Source organism: Lutra lutra, chromosome 6 (genome assembly GCF_902655055.1).
Source record: "Lutra lutra chromosome 6, mLutLut1.2, whole genome shotgun sequence".
NCBI lineage: Eukaryota > Metazoa > Chordata > Mammalia > Carnivora > Mustelidae > Lutra > Lutra lutra.
This window is the reverse complement of record NC_062283.1, coordinates 145,226,589-145,240,846: the sequence shown is the minus strand read 5'-3', so window position 1 is coordinate 145,240,846 and position 14,258 is coordinate 145,226,589. Positions and strand designations below refer to the sequence as shown.

The window sequence follows — 14,258 nt, the reverse complement described above, 5'->3', positions numbered from 1 at the left end:
GAAACATGACTGTCTTTTCAGTGGTCACCATGTAAGATCTCTGGTAAGGATAAAACATGCCACTTAGGCCCGATAATCTCAGACTTACCAGAACTGAGCCTGGCTTCTCCCAGCAAGCGGTCGTTCACACCAAAGACGGCCTGGTCCCAGACGGTTAATTCCAGGCTTGACTGTCTCAGCTGGGAAGGGCTCACACCATTGAACACGAAGGAGTGCTTCCACTGGGGACAAGCTTGCTTCTTTGCGACTGGGGACTTCAGTTTCAGTTTCTGTTGGTCTGGCAGAGTGAGACAGCTGCAGGAGGGAGACAGTGGCTCTGGAACGCCGGCCCTGCCCGGCCCCCTCCCCTGGCGGTGCTGGCCATTGTGGGACCAAGGGCTAGATCTACTCCAAAAGAAAAATTCTAAGGAGTGAGAATGCGAATCCTAAGATTGGCCATGTGACCTCTCCCTAGGATGTTCCGGATTTCGGGCTGAATTCACCAGACGCAGGGATCCCAGGCCACTGTGCCCTTTGTTTTAATCCCCCTCCTTAACCACCAGGCAAAGTATGGCTTAGACCTGCTGCTCAGGGACCAGGACTCCGCACACACATTCTCTCACTTTAACCCTGTTCTCAGGAAATTAGGCCACATAACTTGCTCAAGGTCCTGCAATAGTGGCAGAGTGAGGACCGGAATGCAGATCTTGGCATGGTAAGCCAGCCTTTCCCATTATGTCACTCACCAGGGACACAGTAGTTCTGTATAATTAATGGTGTTTGCTTGACTTTTGGAGACCCCGGCAACACCCCGACGGTGAGAATGGCATAAGCAGAGCCTACCTTACTGTTCATCCGAGAGGAGCTGCTCAGACAAGGGAACAGTACCAACCACACTGCTTTCTCTGAGCTCTGAGTCCAAAAGTGCCGATGTAGTAACAAGGACCTAAAAGCTCGGTTTCAGGTTAAAATAACAGTGTTCTGCATCTAGCCTCAGCAGGGCTAAATCCCACCAGTTATTGGAAATCAGAGTCCTACACATTGTGTTGGATTTTCAGGGAAAAGCTAAGATACAAGTTCAGAATGGCTTGCACCTTTTGGTGTTTGCTGTAGTTTCTAGGACCATGTTGTATGTATGTATAGATTATCAGCAAACAGTTGATTAAATATACTACTTACCCCTTAACAAATGAGTTTAGGGTGCCATCTGACCGCACCGGCAAATTCTTGGCTCCCAGCACGACCAAACAAAGCTGACCGTTAGGGGATGGCCCATCTGTCCCTGGAAGGAAAGCCGGCATTTGCTGTGAGCCCTGCTTCACACAGAGCCTGCAATGCCATCACCCCAAAACTGACAGCTCAGCGGGAGCCTGTGTGACAGCCTTGAGAGCCCAAGAGATCAGACAGGAAGAGTCGTCTATCCATGGGGGAAGGCGCTGCCTACAAGCTGTCCCCGTGCAAGGCCAACACGGTGATGGGGGGGGTGGGGGGCGCTCCCTAAAATCCTGAGAAGCTACAAAGATAATAGGGAGCTGTGGAGAGGAAGGATGTAGAGGTTTTAGTCGCGGACAGGCAGTGGTTTGGGAAAAGGAGGGGCCCCGAGACTTGTTCTAGGATGCGGGCCACCTGAAGCCCCGTGAGCTCCGGCCCAGACTCTTCCTCTTTCAGGCAAGTAAGAGATCACTAAATACATCACGGGGTTCTGTGTTCTTTCTTCACCTTCTTCTCTTCCACACACTCCACTTCAGTAAAATCTCCCATTGGGTCCTCGAGAGCCTGTCCTGATCCCTTCTCTTGCTGGGCAGCAGCTCATGGAACTTGGGAGCGGGGACGCATTCACTCAGCACGGCAGGCCCCTGCGCCTCGACATGCACTCTCGGTTCGCAAGGAGTCACCCTCCCAACTAATGCAGGTGGTTAGGGGAGCGCTCCCTCTTCCAGAGGGCCAGCAGCGGGACTGTCTGAGCCAGGCCCCTGGAAGGAAAGCCCCTGAGCTGGTGTCCTAAAAAAGTGGGCATCAAAGGCCTGGACTGCTCTGGTCCCTTGTTCCCTTCCAAACCATGGGTCCCAAGAACCCACTTTTCAGGCTGAGCTTTACAAATCTTGGCAAGTTACTGGAGCGCTGCAGGATTAGTGGGTGACAGCAGGGAAGCCCTCAGCCCACCTGCTATTCAGGCTTTGGAGATAGTGACAGATGGACATTCATGGGGCTGGAGGCTGCCTACCTTCTTGGGTCTCCTGGAGCTTTCTGGGCCCCGTAGGGAAGACCAGTTTGGCCCGGACTGCAAGTTCTCCATTATTGGGAAGAAAGCTGTCTTCGAGTTTCTCTGCCTGGAGGAAAGAGAACTCAGAGGCAGGATTCCTCAGCCCTCAGAACTTTCTGGGCTCCTCTGATTGCCCCAGCTCTGTCCGTAAGTGTCCCACATCCACCCCACCCCCACTCACTCTGCAGGCTGGGGAGTGCCATGGGCTGGACTGGATGTGCCCGTGGCAGGACTGGTCTTTCTTCCATTTGTGGTGACTCTCTATTCCCACCCTGTGCCTTGAGGAGGTGCGCTCAAAGGCTCTGGCACATTCCCATAGTATAGTCCTAAGAAAACTTGTACCCAGCCAGAGTTTGAAGAAGGTGAATAAAATTGAGCCCCTCGGGGAGCCTGGGTGGCTCAGTGGGTTAAAGCTTCTGCCTTCGGCTCAGGTCATGATCCCAGGGTCCTGGGATCGAGCCCCACATCGGGCTCTCTGCTTAGCAGGGAGCCTGCTTCCTCTCTCTCTCTGCCTGCCTCTCTGCCTACTTGTAATCTCTGTCAAATAAATAAATAAATCTTAAAAAAAAAAAAAAACAACCTCTCTAGCTCAGTGGACTCAGCAAGGACTCCTAGGAGAAGGTGGGGCTGGCCTCTGCCTGCTCTGCAGTGACTCTGCTTGGGCTCCTGACTGCCTCCCAGGAAGGAGACTGGCCCTCACGTGCCAGATGAGATAAAGTTGCCTCTACCCTCAGCTTCGGGAACCCTGTGCTAACTCCGTGGGCTCCTCCTGTAGGTGCTGAGGGGGCAGGCCTGTAAGCAGGACACTCCCAATCCAGCCAGGGGGTTTATAGCTGGTATTAGGAAGGATGTCTTTCAGCCTGGCACCTTCTGCTCCCCTTCCTCTTCCCAGCAGCCTTGTGGCGGGCTAATCTTGTCCTGAGCAAGGGGCCTAGAGGGAACAGACGGGCAGGGCATCCAAGTGTAGGATCCTGGGGGAAAGCACACAGGCAAGGAAAATCATGCAAAGTGAAAATCAGGAAAGCCTCCATGGAGGAGGTGGGATTTCAGCTAAGTCTTAGGCACACCATGGCTGGAAGGAAGCATGCCAAGTAGACATCCCAAGTGGGAGTCCGAGGACAGGCTCTGCCGAAGGGTCAGTACGGGGACCCAGAGGTGGGGCCAGGGCTGTGCAGAGCAGTGTAGAGGGAAAGGGGCAGGAGGGGTGGGACAGGGCGCCTCCCGGGCAGGAGACCCTTGGGCTTGACAGAAGTGTAGCTGGAAATCAGAGACCTGGCATCAGCTCCCTGGCTTCAGAGAGGGCGGGGGAGGGGAGACGGCACACAGAACCTGGCCCAGGCCTAGGACAGCCTCAGCCTCACTGCCAGACTCTGGCTGCTAGGACTGGCGCAGCGTCCTCATTTCTTAGGAGATGACGGAGCCCACGCTTCCTCCTCCCCCATTATCTCATCCATCCTCTCTCCCAATCTTGGATCTTGGCAGAGAAAGTGCAAAGCAGTTGCTCCAAGAAGTGCCAGCTTTCTCCCCAGGCTCTCCCCTTACCGGCACAGCCTGGGAGCAGACCTAAATCAGCCAGCTCCTCCTCCCGAGGCCTCCCTGGTGGCCCGCCCTGAAATCCCTGGCGGTCAGGGCAGCCAGGCCCTCCTGATAGCATCTGGCCCATCTCTTCTCAGCTGTTACCCCTCTGGGAGCGCCCGGGGCGGGCATGTAGAAACCAGAGTGGCCCGCACAACCGGGGCAGGCTGACCTGTGCAGGCCGTAGACTCTGGTGGCAGCCGTAGACTCCCAGGGCTCCCCGGGCTCCCCCACTGGAACCAAGTGACCCTGAATTTGGGTAGAGGAGTATGTGGGCCCACAGGGCCATCACAGGAGGCCTAACCCCCTAAACCTGACCCAGGCTGGTACTCAGGCTACACTGAGGAAGGGGCTCTTGGGTACTTGAGCAAACCTGAGCAGGAAAAGCCCCCTAACCACCCCCCTTCCCAGGAGAGCCTGGTGCGGAGCCTTTCCTGAGTTCCTACTGAAGAGTCCCAGCCAGGCAAGTCCAAGGCGTCCCAGGGTAGGTTTTCTCTTCTCAAATCCGTTTGAGAAGGGAGTTCTGCTTTCCTGGGCCGGAGGGGCGGGGTGGGGGGGGTGGGGGGGGTGGCCCACTATCAAACCACACCGCACCTGGGCCCTCAGTGGATACCAGCAGAAACACTGTGTTGCGCTGTCTTTGAAGTCCCATGTGGCCAGAGGGATGGTCACCTCTCCAAGAAACACCCTCCGGGCGAGTGTGCCCAAGTGCCACACAGAGACCTGCAGCCTCCGGGTCGCCAGCTGCCGGGGCTCCACCTGGTACTGCAGAGGCAGAGGAGAGGCGGTCAGTCTGGTTCTCGGCCCCCAGCTCCCAGGCCCGCAGCCCCCAGGACCCACAGCCCCCCGGGACCCGCAGGGGCCTTCCTCCTGCTGGCTGGAGCCAGCATCTCGGTGAGGTCAGGGTGGGCGCGCAGCTTGGAGCGGTGTGGGGGGTGTCTCTGCTTTCTCAGACACAGAATAACCTCCTCCACCAGCCCTGTGGCTGTGCTCCGTCTGGGGGAGGGGCTGGGCAGCTGCAGGGTCCCCTGGCACAATCCAGATCTGCCCCCTAGGCAAGGAGGAAGCCTCTCATCCAACCGAAGCCAAGCTCTGGCCCAGCTCAGGATCCGAATGCGCCTGGCCTGGGCTGTCCAGAAATACGGAAAACTAGGGTTTTAGTTTTGGTTTTTGTTTTTTAATGTAAAGCATGAGTTTTTAGCATGGGCATTTGCCTAGACAGACAACACATGGAGGGCAGGCAGGCCCGAGCGGGCGCTCAGGGTCGCCCAGAGCTGTTTCTTCACTGTCCTCCCCCAACAGGAGTCTCAGCGCAGTCAGAGGACAAGGAAGTTCCCGGCTCCAGCCAAGGGTGGGCTGCTCACACAGGGACTAGAGGTCAAGGCCCTGGCTGGGTGAGAGTGCCCGTGCCCTTCCCAAAGGCCAGGGGCACAGCCCGGCTTCCCAAGAGCTGCTGACTCCGCTCAGCCTCTGTGAGCCTGTTCCAAGCCTATTTGTCGGATTTTCTCAATAACGAAAAAAAGTTACGCTTTACTGAATGCTTGTTTCGTACCAGGCTTTTGGTTACATCGTCCCTTCGCCTCCAGGAGCGCCCGGAGGTCAGTGTCAGCAATTACCAGTCTAGGGGGAAACACCACGGCTCAGGCTTCGAAGTTCTCTGCTGGGGTTAGCATCCTGGCTCCTGCCGGGACCGCCTGTCACGCTGTAAGGCGGGACCATCGCCCCCACTGAGAGCAGCCACACCGGTTTGCCCGAGACTCATCTGATGCCCCCAGTGGCCTTCCACAGGCGTGTGGAGAGGCTGTAACTTGTCTCCTCGGGCTCCCAGCCAGGGACAGCCTGCAGCCCTGTCTGCCCGGACCTCCCCCAACACACAGGCCAGCGAACACCCACCTTGGGGCCCACTTGCCCCTCCTTTTCTTCCCTCTGGGATTATCATTGTGGTCCGAAGCCACATCCCTCTACCGCCTTAGGCTGATTTTCAGTCCATTTCCCTCAAGTCCATGGCCCACTGCTTTTTTCTTTTTTTTTAATCTTTTTTTCTTTTTATTTTTTTTGAGTAATCTCTATACCCAACATGGGACTCGAACTCACAACCCTGAGATCAAGGGTCGCACACCACCTTCTGAGCCAGGGTCCCTGTCTGACTCTGCCCTGCATTCCTTTCTCGGTCTGTCTTTAAACTATGAGTTACCCAGTTGTTCCCTTCACGGCCGCACGGCCAGTCAGCTGCTCAGGCCACCGACTCGGGCGCCGCACCTGCTCCCCTGAGAACGCACTGTCCCAGGGAGGGTCGCTGCCCATCCCCCATGCCCACCTTCCTGGGGCCGCCGAGTCCTCTGCATCCACCTGTGCAGGGCGCAGCTCTGTCCTCTGCTCCCTCAGAAGTGCGGGTGTGCTTCTCAGGGGTCCTCGCACTCAAGTGGTCCCTCTCTGACAAACAGGACTTCTCCTTCTGGCTGACTGAATCCCTTTGTTTAAACGGACCATTTCCCCATGGCGGTCCCAGCAGGCTGTGGGGTTGCCACCGCCTCTCCTAAGCTCCCAGCCCTACAAACACAGACACCAGCTCAGGTGTCACATTCCACCCTTCCCAGGCCCCCTGTGGTGGCCTTCACAGGGGTGCCAGCTCCCCAGGGGTGCAGGGAGGCGTCCCATGGCACTCCCCCTAGAAAACCCGAAGGATCGGTTTCTAGATTTTAGACTAGATGAGGGACGTGGACTCTCTTCAGTGTATCTAGAAAGTTCTCCGGGACAACTGAACTATCCACGATGTACTGGGTAAAAAAACCAATGGATAAAAATTTTAGATTTCTTTTAGATTCTGCCTGCATTTTAAATCAGGTGGTAAAAACTTCAAACATCAAAAAAAAAAAAAAACTTTAAAAATCAAACCATATAATATCTAAGATTTACACTCAGTCCTCAACTTCAACTCATTTAATAAATGTGAACTATTTGTTTCCCTGTTTAGTACAAAACACCGTAATTAAACATACAATGAATGATTCTGGATATGAACTTAAAATGTGGGAGGGGGCACACAGCTTTTCAAAACTCAGCAAATTCGTGAGCAAAACCACAGCAAGACCAGTGTCTACTGACTTGCTTCCCGAGGGTTCTCAGATGGTGATCTCTTGGGCCCTGCCCACGCCTGTTGAATCACAGTCTTTTTAAAAAATCCTCTGGGGGAGTCCCAGGACCATAAATCTTTGAAGGTCTCCCAGTCTATCACGAGCTAGAGCCGTACTTCTAAATACTCTCTAAGCCTCAGTTTCCCTGTTGGTAAACGAGGATTCTTATACTTAGCTCAGCGGGCACAGAAAGCACTTGGCCACGGCAGGGACACAGAAAACAATGGCTTTTATTATTTAACGAATGGGACTCCCGCCAGCTGGCCAGACAGTCCCCCGCTGGGTGTTCAGAAATGCCCCTACTTGCCAAGGAAGGCAAACCAAGCCCTCTCCTTGTGCAATCTTGACACATGGGGTTGCTGGGCTGCGCAGCCCTGACTAGGTACGTCCCTGAGCATCTGGATGGTTCTTCCACACCTACCTCTGCCCCACAACCCAAACCCTATTTCTTAGCACCAAAGAAAGTGAAAACCCAAACAATTCCTCTATAAAATGTTTTTCATAAGAGGACTATTTATTTTTCATAAAAGAAGAAGCAACCTAGGGCTGCCCCATTATTAGAATAAAGGAGCACTTTTGTGAAGATAGTAACTCGGTAGTTGACAGGGGAGCCTGCTTGAGAGCACCTCTCTGAGAGTCATAAAAATTCAACAGGACAAACCGATTTTAGAGACTGAGAGGCGGCCAGGTTCTTCTTTACCCCTTTCTCAGAAATCATTAATCAAGGGCCATTGTCAAGCCTGCCAGACTCAGCACTTTTCCTGCACAAAGGCTGAAATTTATTTTCTACCAACTAGCCACTGATTGACAGAGCCCTACAGAAACATATAAGTGTCTGTGCCTACATTTAACTGACTCAAGAGTGTAGAGGAACATTCCGCTGGACTCCGGCCCCGGGTGCCCAGCCTGGGACGGGCAGACTTCGCACCCGAATATTTGTTTGTCCAGCCAGTACCTTCAAGGTCTCCTGGAAGGTTGGGTCCACCGTGTTCTTCTGGACTCCAGTCTTACGCTTTCCTTGGGAGGATCTGTCAGGCAGCAGATAGGTCTTGACGTACCTAGTGGTCAGACACAGACAGGTCAGGGTGATAGCTCAGTGAGGGGGCGGGGGGGGGGTGTGGGCAGGGGGACAGAGGGTTCAGGAGGAGGAGAATCAGACCTCAGCATTTTCTTTACCCTGCTTCCCAGGGGACTGGGGTTGACAAAAAGGGCTTGGTGGGGAACAAGGATAGCACTCGGTACACACCTTCTAGCTTACTCAGTCTTTGGCCAGAATCCTCTGGAACATTCCTGGAGGTGTAACACTCCCTTGCTTTCCTCCTGCCCTCCCCCTCGAATCTACATCGCCCATTACCTGCGATGATTTGGGGGATGACCACGGACCCAGCGGCTGGGCTGTTGGGGCTCCACGGTGGCAGGTTAGATAACCTGCCTGGATGTGGAGGTCCTGGGCCAGCTTGTCCTCCCTCCACCCGTCACTTCCTCCAACCCACCGAAAAAAAAAGTGGGAAGAAAAAGTATATGCCTCACCCTTTACTTTGCCCTTGTGGGGCCTGTCCACCTGCGTTCTCCCCGTCCCCTGAAATCCTGTTCTAGACTGACCCCTCCAGGGAGGTCCCAACGCTGCCCTTCCTGGCTCACAGCTTCAGCGATGGCAAGGACTACCGGTTCCGGTAACAGCTGGATCCTGTGTTTTTGTCCGTTCTGACAACGTCTGCCTCTTGACTGGAGAACCTACATTATTCACCTTGAAAGTGACCACTGATCAGGAGGGACTTACTTCTGTCATTGGGTACTGTTTCTGCGTCCCTTCTAGCTTCGGGTCTCCCGTTTACTGCAGTACTATAGTCATTCTTCTGTGTTTATTTACTTTTTAAAGATTTATTTTAGGAAGACAGACAGAGAAAGTATGCGAGAGGGGCGAGGGGCAGACGGGGTGCGACTCAAGCAGATTTCCCCATTGAGTGTGGAGCTGGAGGCAGGGCTCCATCTCACAACCCTGAGATCATGACTGGAGCCAAAACCAAGAGTCAGTTTAACCAGTGTAACCAACCGAGCTGCCCAGGTGCCCCCATATTTTTGCATTTAGCGGAATTTTATGACAAAATGATTAAATTCCATTCTCATTTCTTTTTGTATATGTTCTGTAGCTGTTTTCTCTGTGCTCACCAAGGGGATTACATCTCCTATCCTAGAGTTATAAGGCTCTACTTTGAATTTTTACCATCTTAAGGTCAATAGCAAACAAAAACTCTGCTCCTTCCTGGTGCCAGCCTTACCTTGTCGCATTGATGAGGTTGTGAAACGACGCCTTCCTACCCTGGGTAGCCAACATCACAGACTAACCCTTCTTTTAAGTGTGTTAGTCTCTTAAGTTAGGTCAAAGACAAAGTGTGGAGTTACAGATCAAAGTTACAGCAGTAATTAGAGGCAAAAAAATTTTTTAAATATGTAAGACGCAAGTACACAGCACTGTTAAACGGTACTAGCTTTTATCACTGCCCGTGTCTTTGCTTTTCCTGCGGTCTTTCCTTCCGCACGTGCCCTTGACTTGCTGTCTGTCCTCCCATTGCACCTTGCGGGAGCTCCCTTGAGCATTATTTCTTGCAGGACAAAGACCCTCAGCTTTTGTTTATCTGAGGATGTCTTCGTTTCTCCCTCACGTTTGAAGAACAGCTTTGCTGGATGTAGGATTCTTTTTTTTTTTTTTTCTTTTTTAAGATTTATTTATTTGACAGATCACAAGTTGGCAGAGAGGCAGGCAGAGAGAGGGAAGCAGGCTCCCTGCTGAGCAGAGAACCCGATGTGGGGCTCAATCCCAGGTGTCTGGGATCATGACCTGAGCTGAAAGCAGAGCCTTTAACCCACTGAGCCACCCAGGTGCCCCATGGATGTAGGATTCTTGGTTGACAGGGTCCTCCCCCTCTTAGCACTTTGACTCTATCTACTGACTGCCTCCTCGCCTCTAAAGGATCTGCCGAGAAATCTGCTGCGAGTCCTCCTGAGGACCCCAGACAGGAAGGGGATCCCAACAGCTGGAGGAGATACCAAGCGGGGGCCTGCCTCTGGGTCTGCCCCCCTGTGATCAGAAGCTGCGGTCTGCAGCCAGAGCACACAACCCTCATATCTGCAGGACAAAATCCTTTTTTTTTGTCCCCCACACTGACCCCAGCATGCTGTGTGTAAGCGGCTCCGGGAACACTGGCACAGCTCCCTGCCACGTGGCTGGGAGTGAGGGGACGGAGAGCTGCTACTGGGGTAAGAGCGGATATTGACTGAAATTCACCCCAGTGAACCGGCCAAGCCTTCCGCTGGAAGTTGCAAGCCTCCAGGAGCCGGCAGTTCCGAAGCGGTTTCGCGAGACAGCTTCTACCAGTGCAATCACGGTCTTACAAGGAGAGACCAGTTCCTAGGGCTTCCCATCCTGTCACCCTCCCAGAATCCTCTCCGGGCTGTTCTTTTAAAAAGTACTGAGTATTACTCCAGTAAATATTTCACTGATGGGCAATTCAGTTCGACCCTATCATGGCTTGATTTTGCCGAGGTGGGGGGAGTTGGAGTAGTCCCTGCTCTGGGGCTAGAGAAACCCTTCAGCTGCCTCCCATAATGCCCTGGGTGTTCTGCTGAACACCCAGCTCCGGCTGGTCAGAGCTCCCACCTTCCCCAGCATCATGCCGCGCCCAGTGGCTCATCACCCCCAGTAACCGTCCTGTGACAGACCTCATGAAATCTTGTCCTGTGTATGAGCCCTGAGTATTTGGCCAAAGCCTCAAGGTGGTCCCCATGTGGAGTTTTAGGTCTACTTCTCTGTTTACTCTGTGCCTCACTTGCTTACTTTGTGTCAAATGTTTGTTATGTTCCAGACAACGTTCTGAAGGCTTAATATGGGCAAATTCTGGAAAACGCTGCAACAATCCCTTGAAGGTGGGGCTACTATTTTCCCTGTGTCACAGTGAGGTATGGAGAGGTTGCGTGACTTGTCCAAGGTCAACCCACATAAATGGTGGACCAGGGTTCAGTGTCCGTACTCTCAACCACCTCACTACAGTCCTCTTGAGAATTACAAGAGAGGCTCGGCATGCTCGAAGAGTCATGGGCAGAATAAAGGTCTCTGACGGGACTGGACGGGAGTCTGAAGAAGGCACAGGATTATGGTTGCTACTTGTGGGCGTGGCGTAGGGAAGATAGTTACAACCCAAACATGAGGAAAGTCTCGATCTGGGAAAAAGTCAGGGAATAGCTTTGAAACAACGACTATTCCAATTTTCCTGAGCCAAAGGTATAAGTTGGGGGACTAATAGAAGTTAAGAAACCAGAAGGACAAGAGGGACGCTGTTATGGAGACCCATAAATGCCACATACAACAATGTACTTCATCTGTCCTGCCCTGAGGAGCTACCGATGTTTTCAGAGCCAAGAAGAGTTTGGCTTTCTTTCCCATCCCCTTTCCCAAGCTGGTAATTAAAACATTGTGCTCAAAGTTTTCCATGTGAGAAAAAAGAAAGGCCACAGAAAATCAGTTCCAGTTCTAAGGGGAAGGGATCTAAGGGGGAAAAATTCTAATAAATAAAAATAGAGAAGAATATATTTATAACCTTCAGGTAGAATCTTTCTACAGACTCAAATACATTTTAAAGGAAAAGACTGACAAATTTGACCTCAAATTCTCTTCAAGAAAAGCCAGCATAAACAATGTTAGAAAACAAGTAACAACTAGAATATATATAAAATACAATCAATGAAGAGCTATATTCAAAAAGGGTTTAAAAACCCCCACATTCCTGTAAATAAATATTAAAATGGCAAACAACCGAATAGAAAAATGCCAAAAGATAGGAGTTCGGGACGTTCACAGAAAGGAACCCTACGTGTCTAATGTGTGTATGTATGAAAAGCTGCTCATCTCTGTTTGCAACCAGGGAAATGCATGTTAAAGTGGGGAAATATTATTTCACATCAGCTGGAAAAAATTTGTAATCTGTTTATGGATTGTGTGACACAGGTTTTTGGTTTGACTCTTCCTCTGTGGGAGGTCAAGTTTCCCAACACCATTCATTGAAGTTCATCTTTTCTACATTGATGTCTAATAGCCCCTTGATCCTAGAAGTTCCCAAGCAGGCCAAGTTCTGTATCTGGACTTCTGATTCCGCTCGACTGACCTACTTACCTATCCTTGCATCAATAAGCTACTGTTTGAACTACAACTGGCTTTAAAAATCATTCTCAATTGGTCTTTTTATAGTTCTACTCTTTTAAACAATTGTCTTGGTTATTTGGGGACTTCTGCTCTTCCGAATAAACTTTAGATCCAACGTGCCTACCCTCAATCCAAAACCCAGGGAAAAGAAACTTACGGATTGCACTTTTTCTTCTTTTCCTCTCCATAGGCAAGATTCTTACAGGCCTTGATGCATATTTCTAAAGAACAAGTTTTGAAGCAATAGCGAATGGCAAACTCTATTTCTCCAGTGACACTAGCATTGTCAAAATTGCCCATCTCCGTGCAAGCGCTGTTAATGCTAGTTAGACTTGCCTGAAATCAAGAAAGACAAATATAATAAATTATTTCCCAGTTAGTCTATTTGTTGCAGTTCTGGTTTCGAGAGATCAAATTAATCAAAATTCACACAAAACATGCATCGTGACTCATAGTAAGTTAATAATACACCAGCTTGTACTTTGCCAAATTAAGTTGCCACACAGTCTCTCCGAAGGAGATGGGAAATCCTCGGAAAGTCAGTCTTGCCCAGATCTGGTGTTTGCTGAGCAATGAAGGTTACACAATCTCATTCTTTAATACAAATCAGTTGGACCAAAGTGGATTATCTCCTGCGCAATTCTGCAGAGATAAGTCTCAGAAGGGCAGATAATACCGGTGGCAGGAAGAGCCTTGTGGAAAGCCGCGGAGTAGGGGTGCTAAGTCCCACGACTGGGAGTCAGATATAGCTGGATTCCGACCTGGGGCCTGCTACTCAGTAGCTGTGTCGAAGTCCACATGGAAAAAAAATCAGTACTAGTCTCATGGGGTCACGGTGAGAAGTGAGTGGAATACAATGTGTAAAGTATGTAGTCAAAGACAATAAATTCTGTTTACATTTTTATGTAATGAAATGAAATTAATGAAATGAAACTTAATGTAATTAATTGAATTAATTAAATTAATCAATTAATTAAATGAAAAACGAACGGCCACCATTAGTTAGGGCGCCCTGAGCTCAGGTGATGAGGATAAGGAGCGTGGAAAGCCTGTGCTTAAAAAGACACACCAGCTGCTGTCGCACTGTTAAACTTGCTTAATATTTGCCCCATTCCCGGGCAAAAATCTCTGCACTGACTCTCTAAAAATAGGGAAGCCTGAATGATTTCCACTGCTAATTCGCAGCGAGATTCTCCACGCCGTAAAACATCCTGGGAGGAAACGAAGAAGAAAGTCTGGGGCTTTTCCTCTCAGTACAGAGCGAGCGAAACCCAAACCAAACCAAGCCAACAGGTCATCAGAAGGAACTAACAGCAGCCCCGGGGCTCAGAAGCCAAGGGCTGGGTTAACTAATGCCAAGCACACAACCACCTTCACCGCACCCAGTCACGGGCTCTGAAACACATCTGCCAACACCCACACGGTTGTTCGCGTGGAAAACAACCTTTACATTTCACACTCACAGAGGGAAGGAGCGGTAAGACCGCGGACTCAGCGAGGTGCACACGAGAGAAGGAGGAAGGGTAAGGATGCCTGGCAGAAGGCACACATTGCTTGCAAGCAGAACAGGGGCAGGAATGCAGGGGCTCAAAAGTTCTAATAATTAAAATGGGATTCGTCCCGGGACCTCACTTTGGGCCACGTCAGCTTGGGCTGAATGGCAGAGACTTTTCTGCCAAGAACAAACAGAAAACCGAGTTAAGTCCCAAACAGTTTCAAGATATAGTAGAGCTCCCAGGACAGCCAGGACGAAGGGTGGAAGCTACTAGAGAGAGGAGGAGCACAGTCCATGAGCCTGATGCTCTGAGCTGTGTCTCCCTCTGAGGCATTTGTCCCGCCGCGAGCAGACCCATCTGGAGGACAGAGGAGTCAAGCTAAACGCAGAAACCATGGGGCCCAGCAGCCAAGGGCTGGGGGATGACAACTGGTGTCTGGAGCCCTGAAGGCACACACAGCTTCAGCAGCCAAGTTCGCAGAGAACATGGAAAGGCACCAAAGTGGGAGACACACTAGAGGCTTCTTTTCCCTTCAAGGGATTTGCTGATTTGGAAGTTCTCACTGAGCAGCTGGGAACACTTTCTAAAGTTGCTCTTCCTAGAGAAGCCCACCA

The 14,258-nt window shown here is 51.2% G+C and overlaps 1 protein-coding gene across 5 annotated transcripts in view; it reads right to left on the bottom strand.

The window, feature by feature from the left end:
* The window catches only part of SYTL3 (synaptotagmin like 3), an 85,418-nt gene that overhangs the window by 2,725 nt on the left and 68,435 nt on the right, over nt 1-14,258 (bottom strand). For all 5 annotated transcript variants that reach the window (XM_047733293.1, XM_047733292.1, XM_047733295.1 and 2 more), the window contains 6 exons: nt 12,306-12,484; nt 7,907-8,009; nt 4,412-4,582; nt 2,204-2,309; nt 1,159-1,261; nt 89-294 (listed from right to left, as the gene is read on the bottom strand). In XM_047733293.1, coding sequence (XP_047589249.1) covers nt 89-294; nt 1,159-1,261; nt 2,204-2,309; nt 4,412-4,582; nt 7,907-8,009; nt 12,306-12,484 — 868 coding nt within the window. The remainder of the gene's footprint in view (nt 1-88; nt 295-1,158; nt 1,262-2,203; nt 2,310-4,411; nt 4,583-7,906; nt 8,010-12,305; nt 12,485-14,258) is intronic.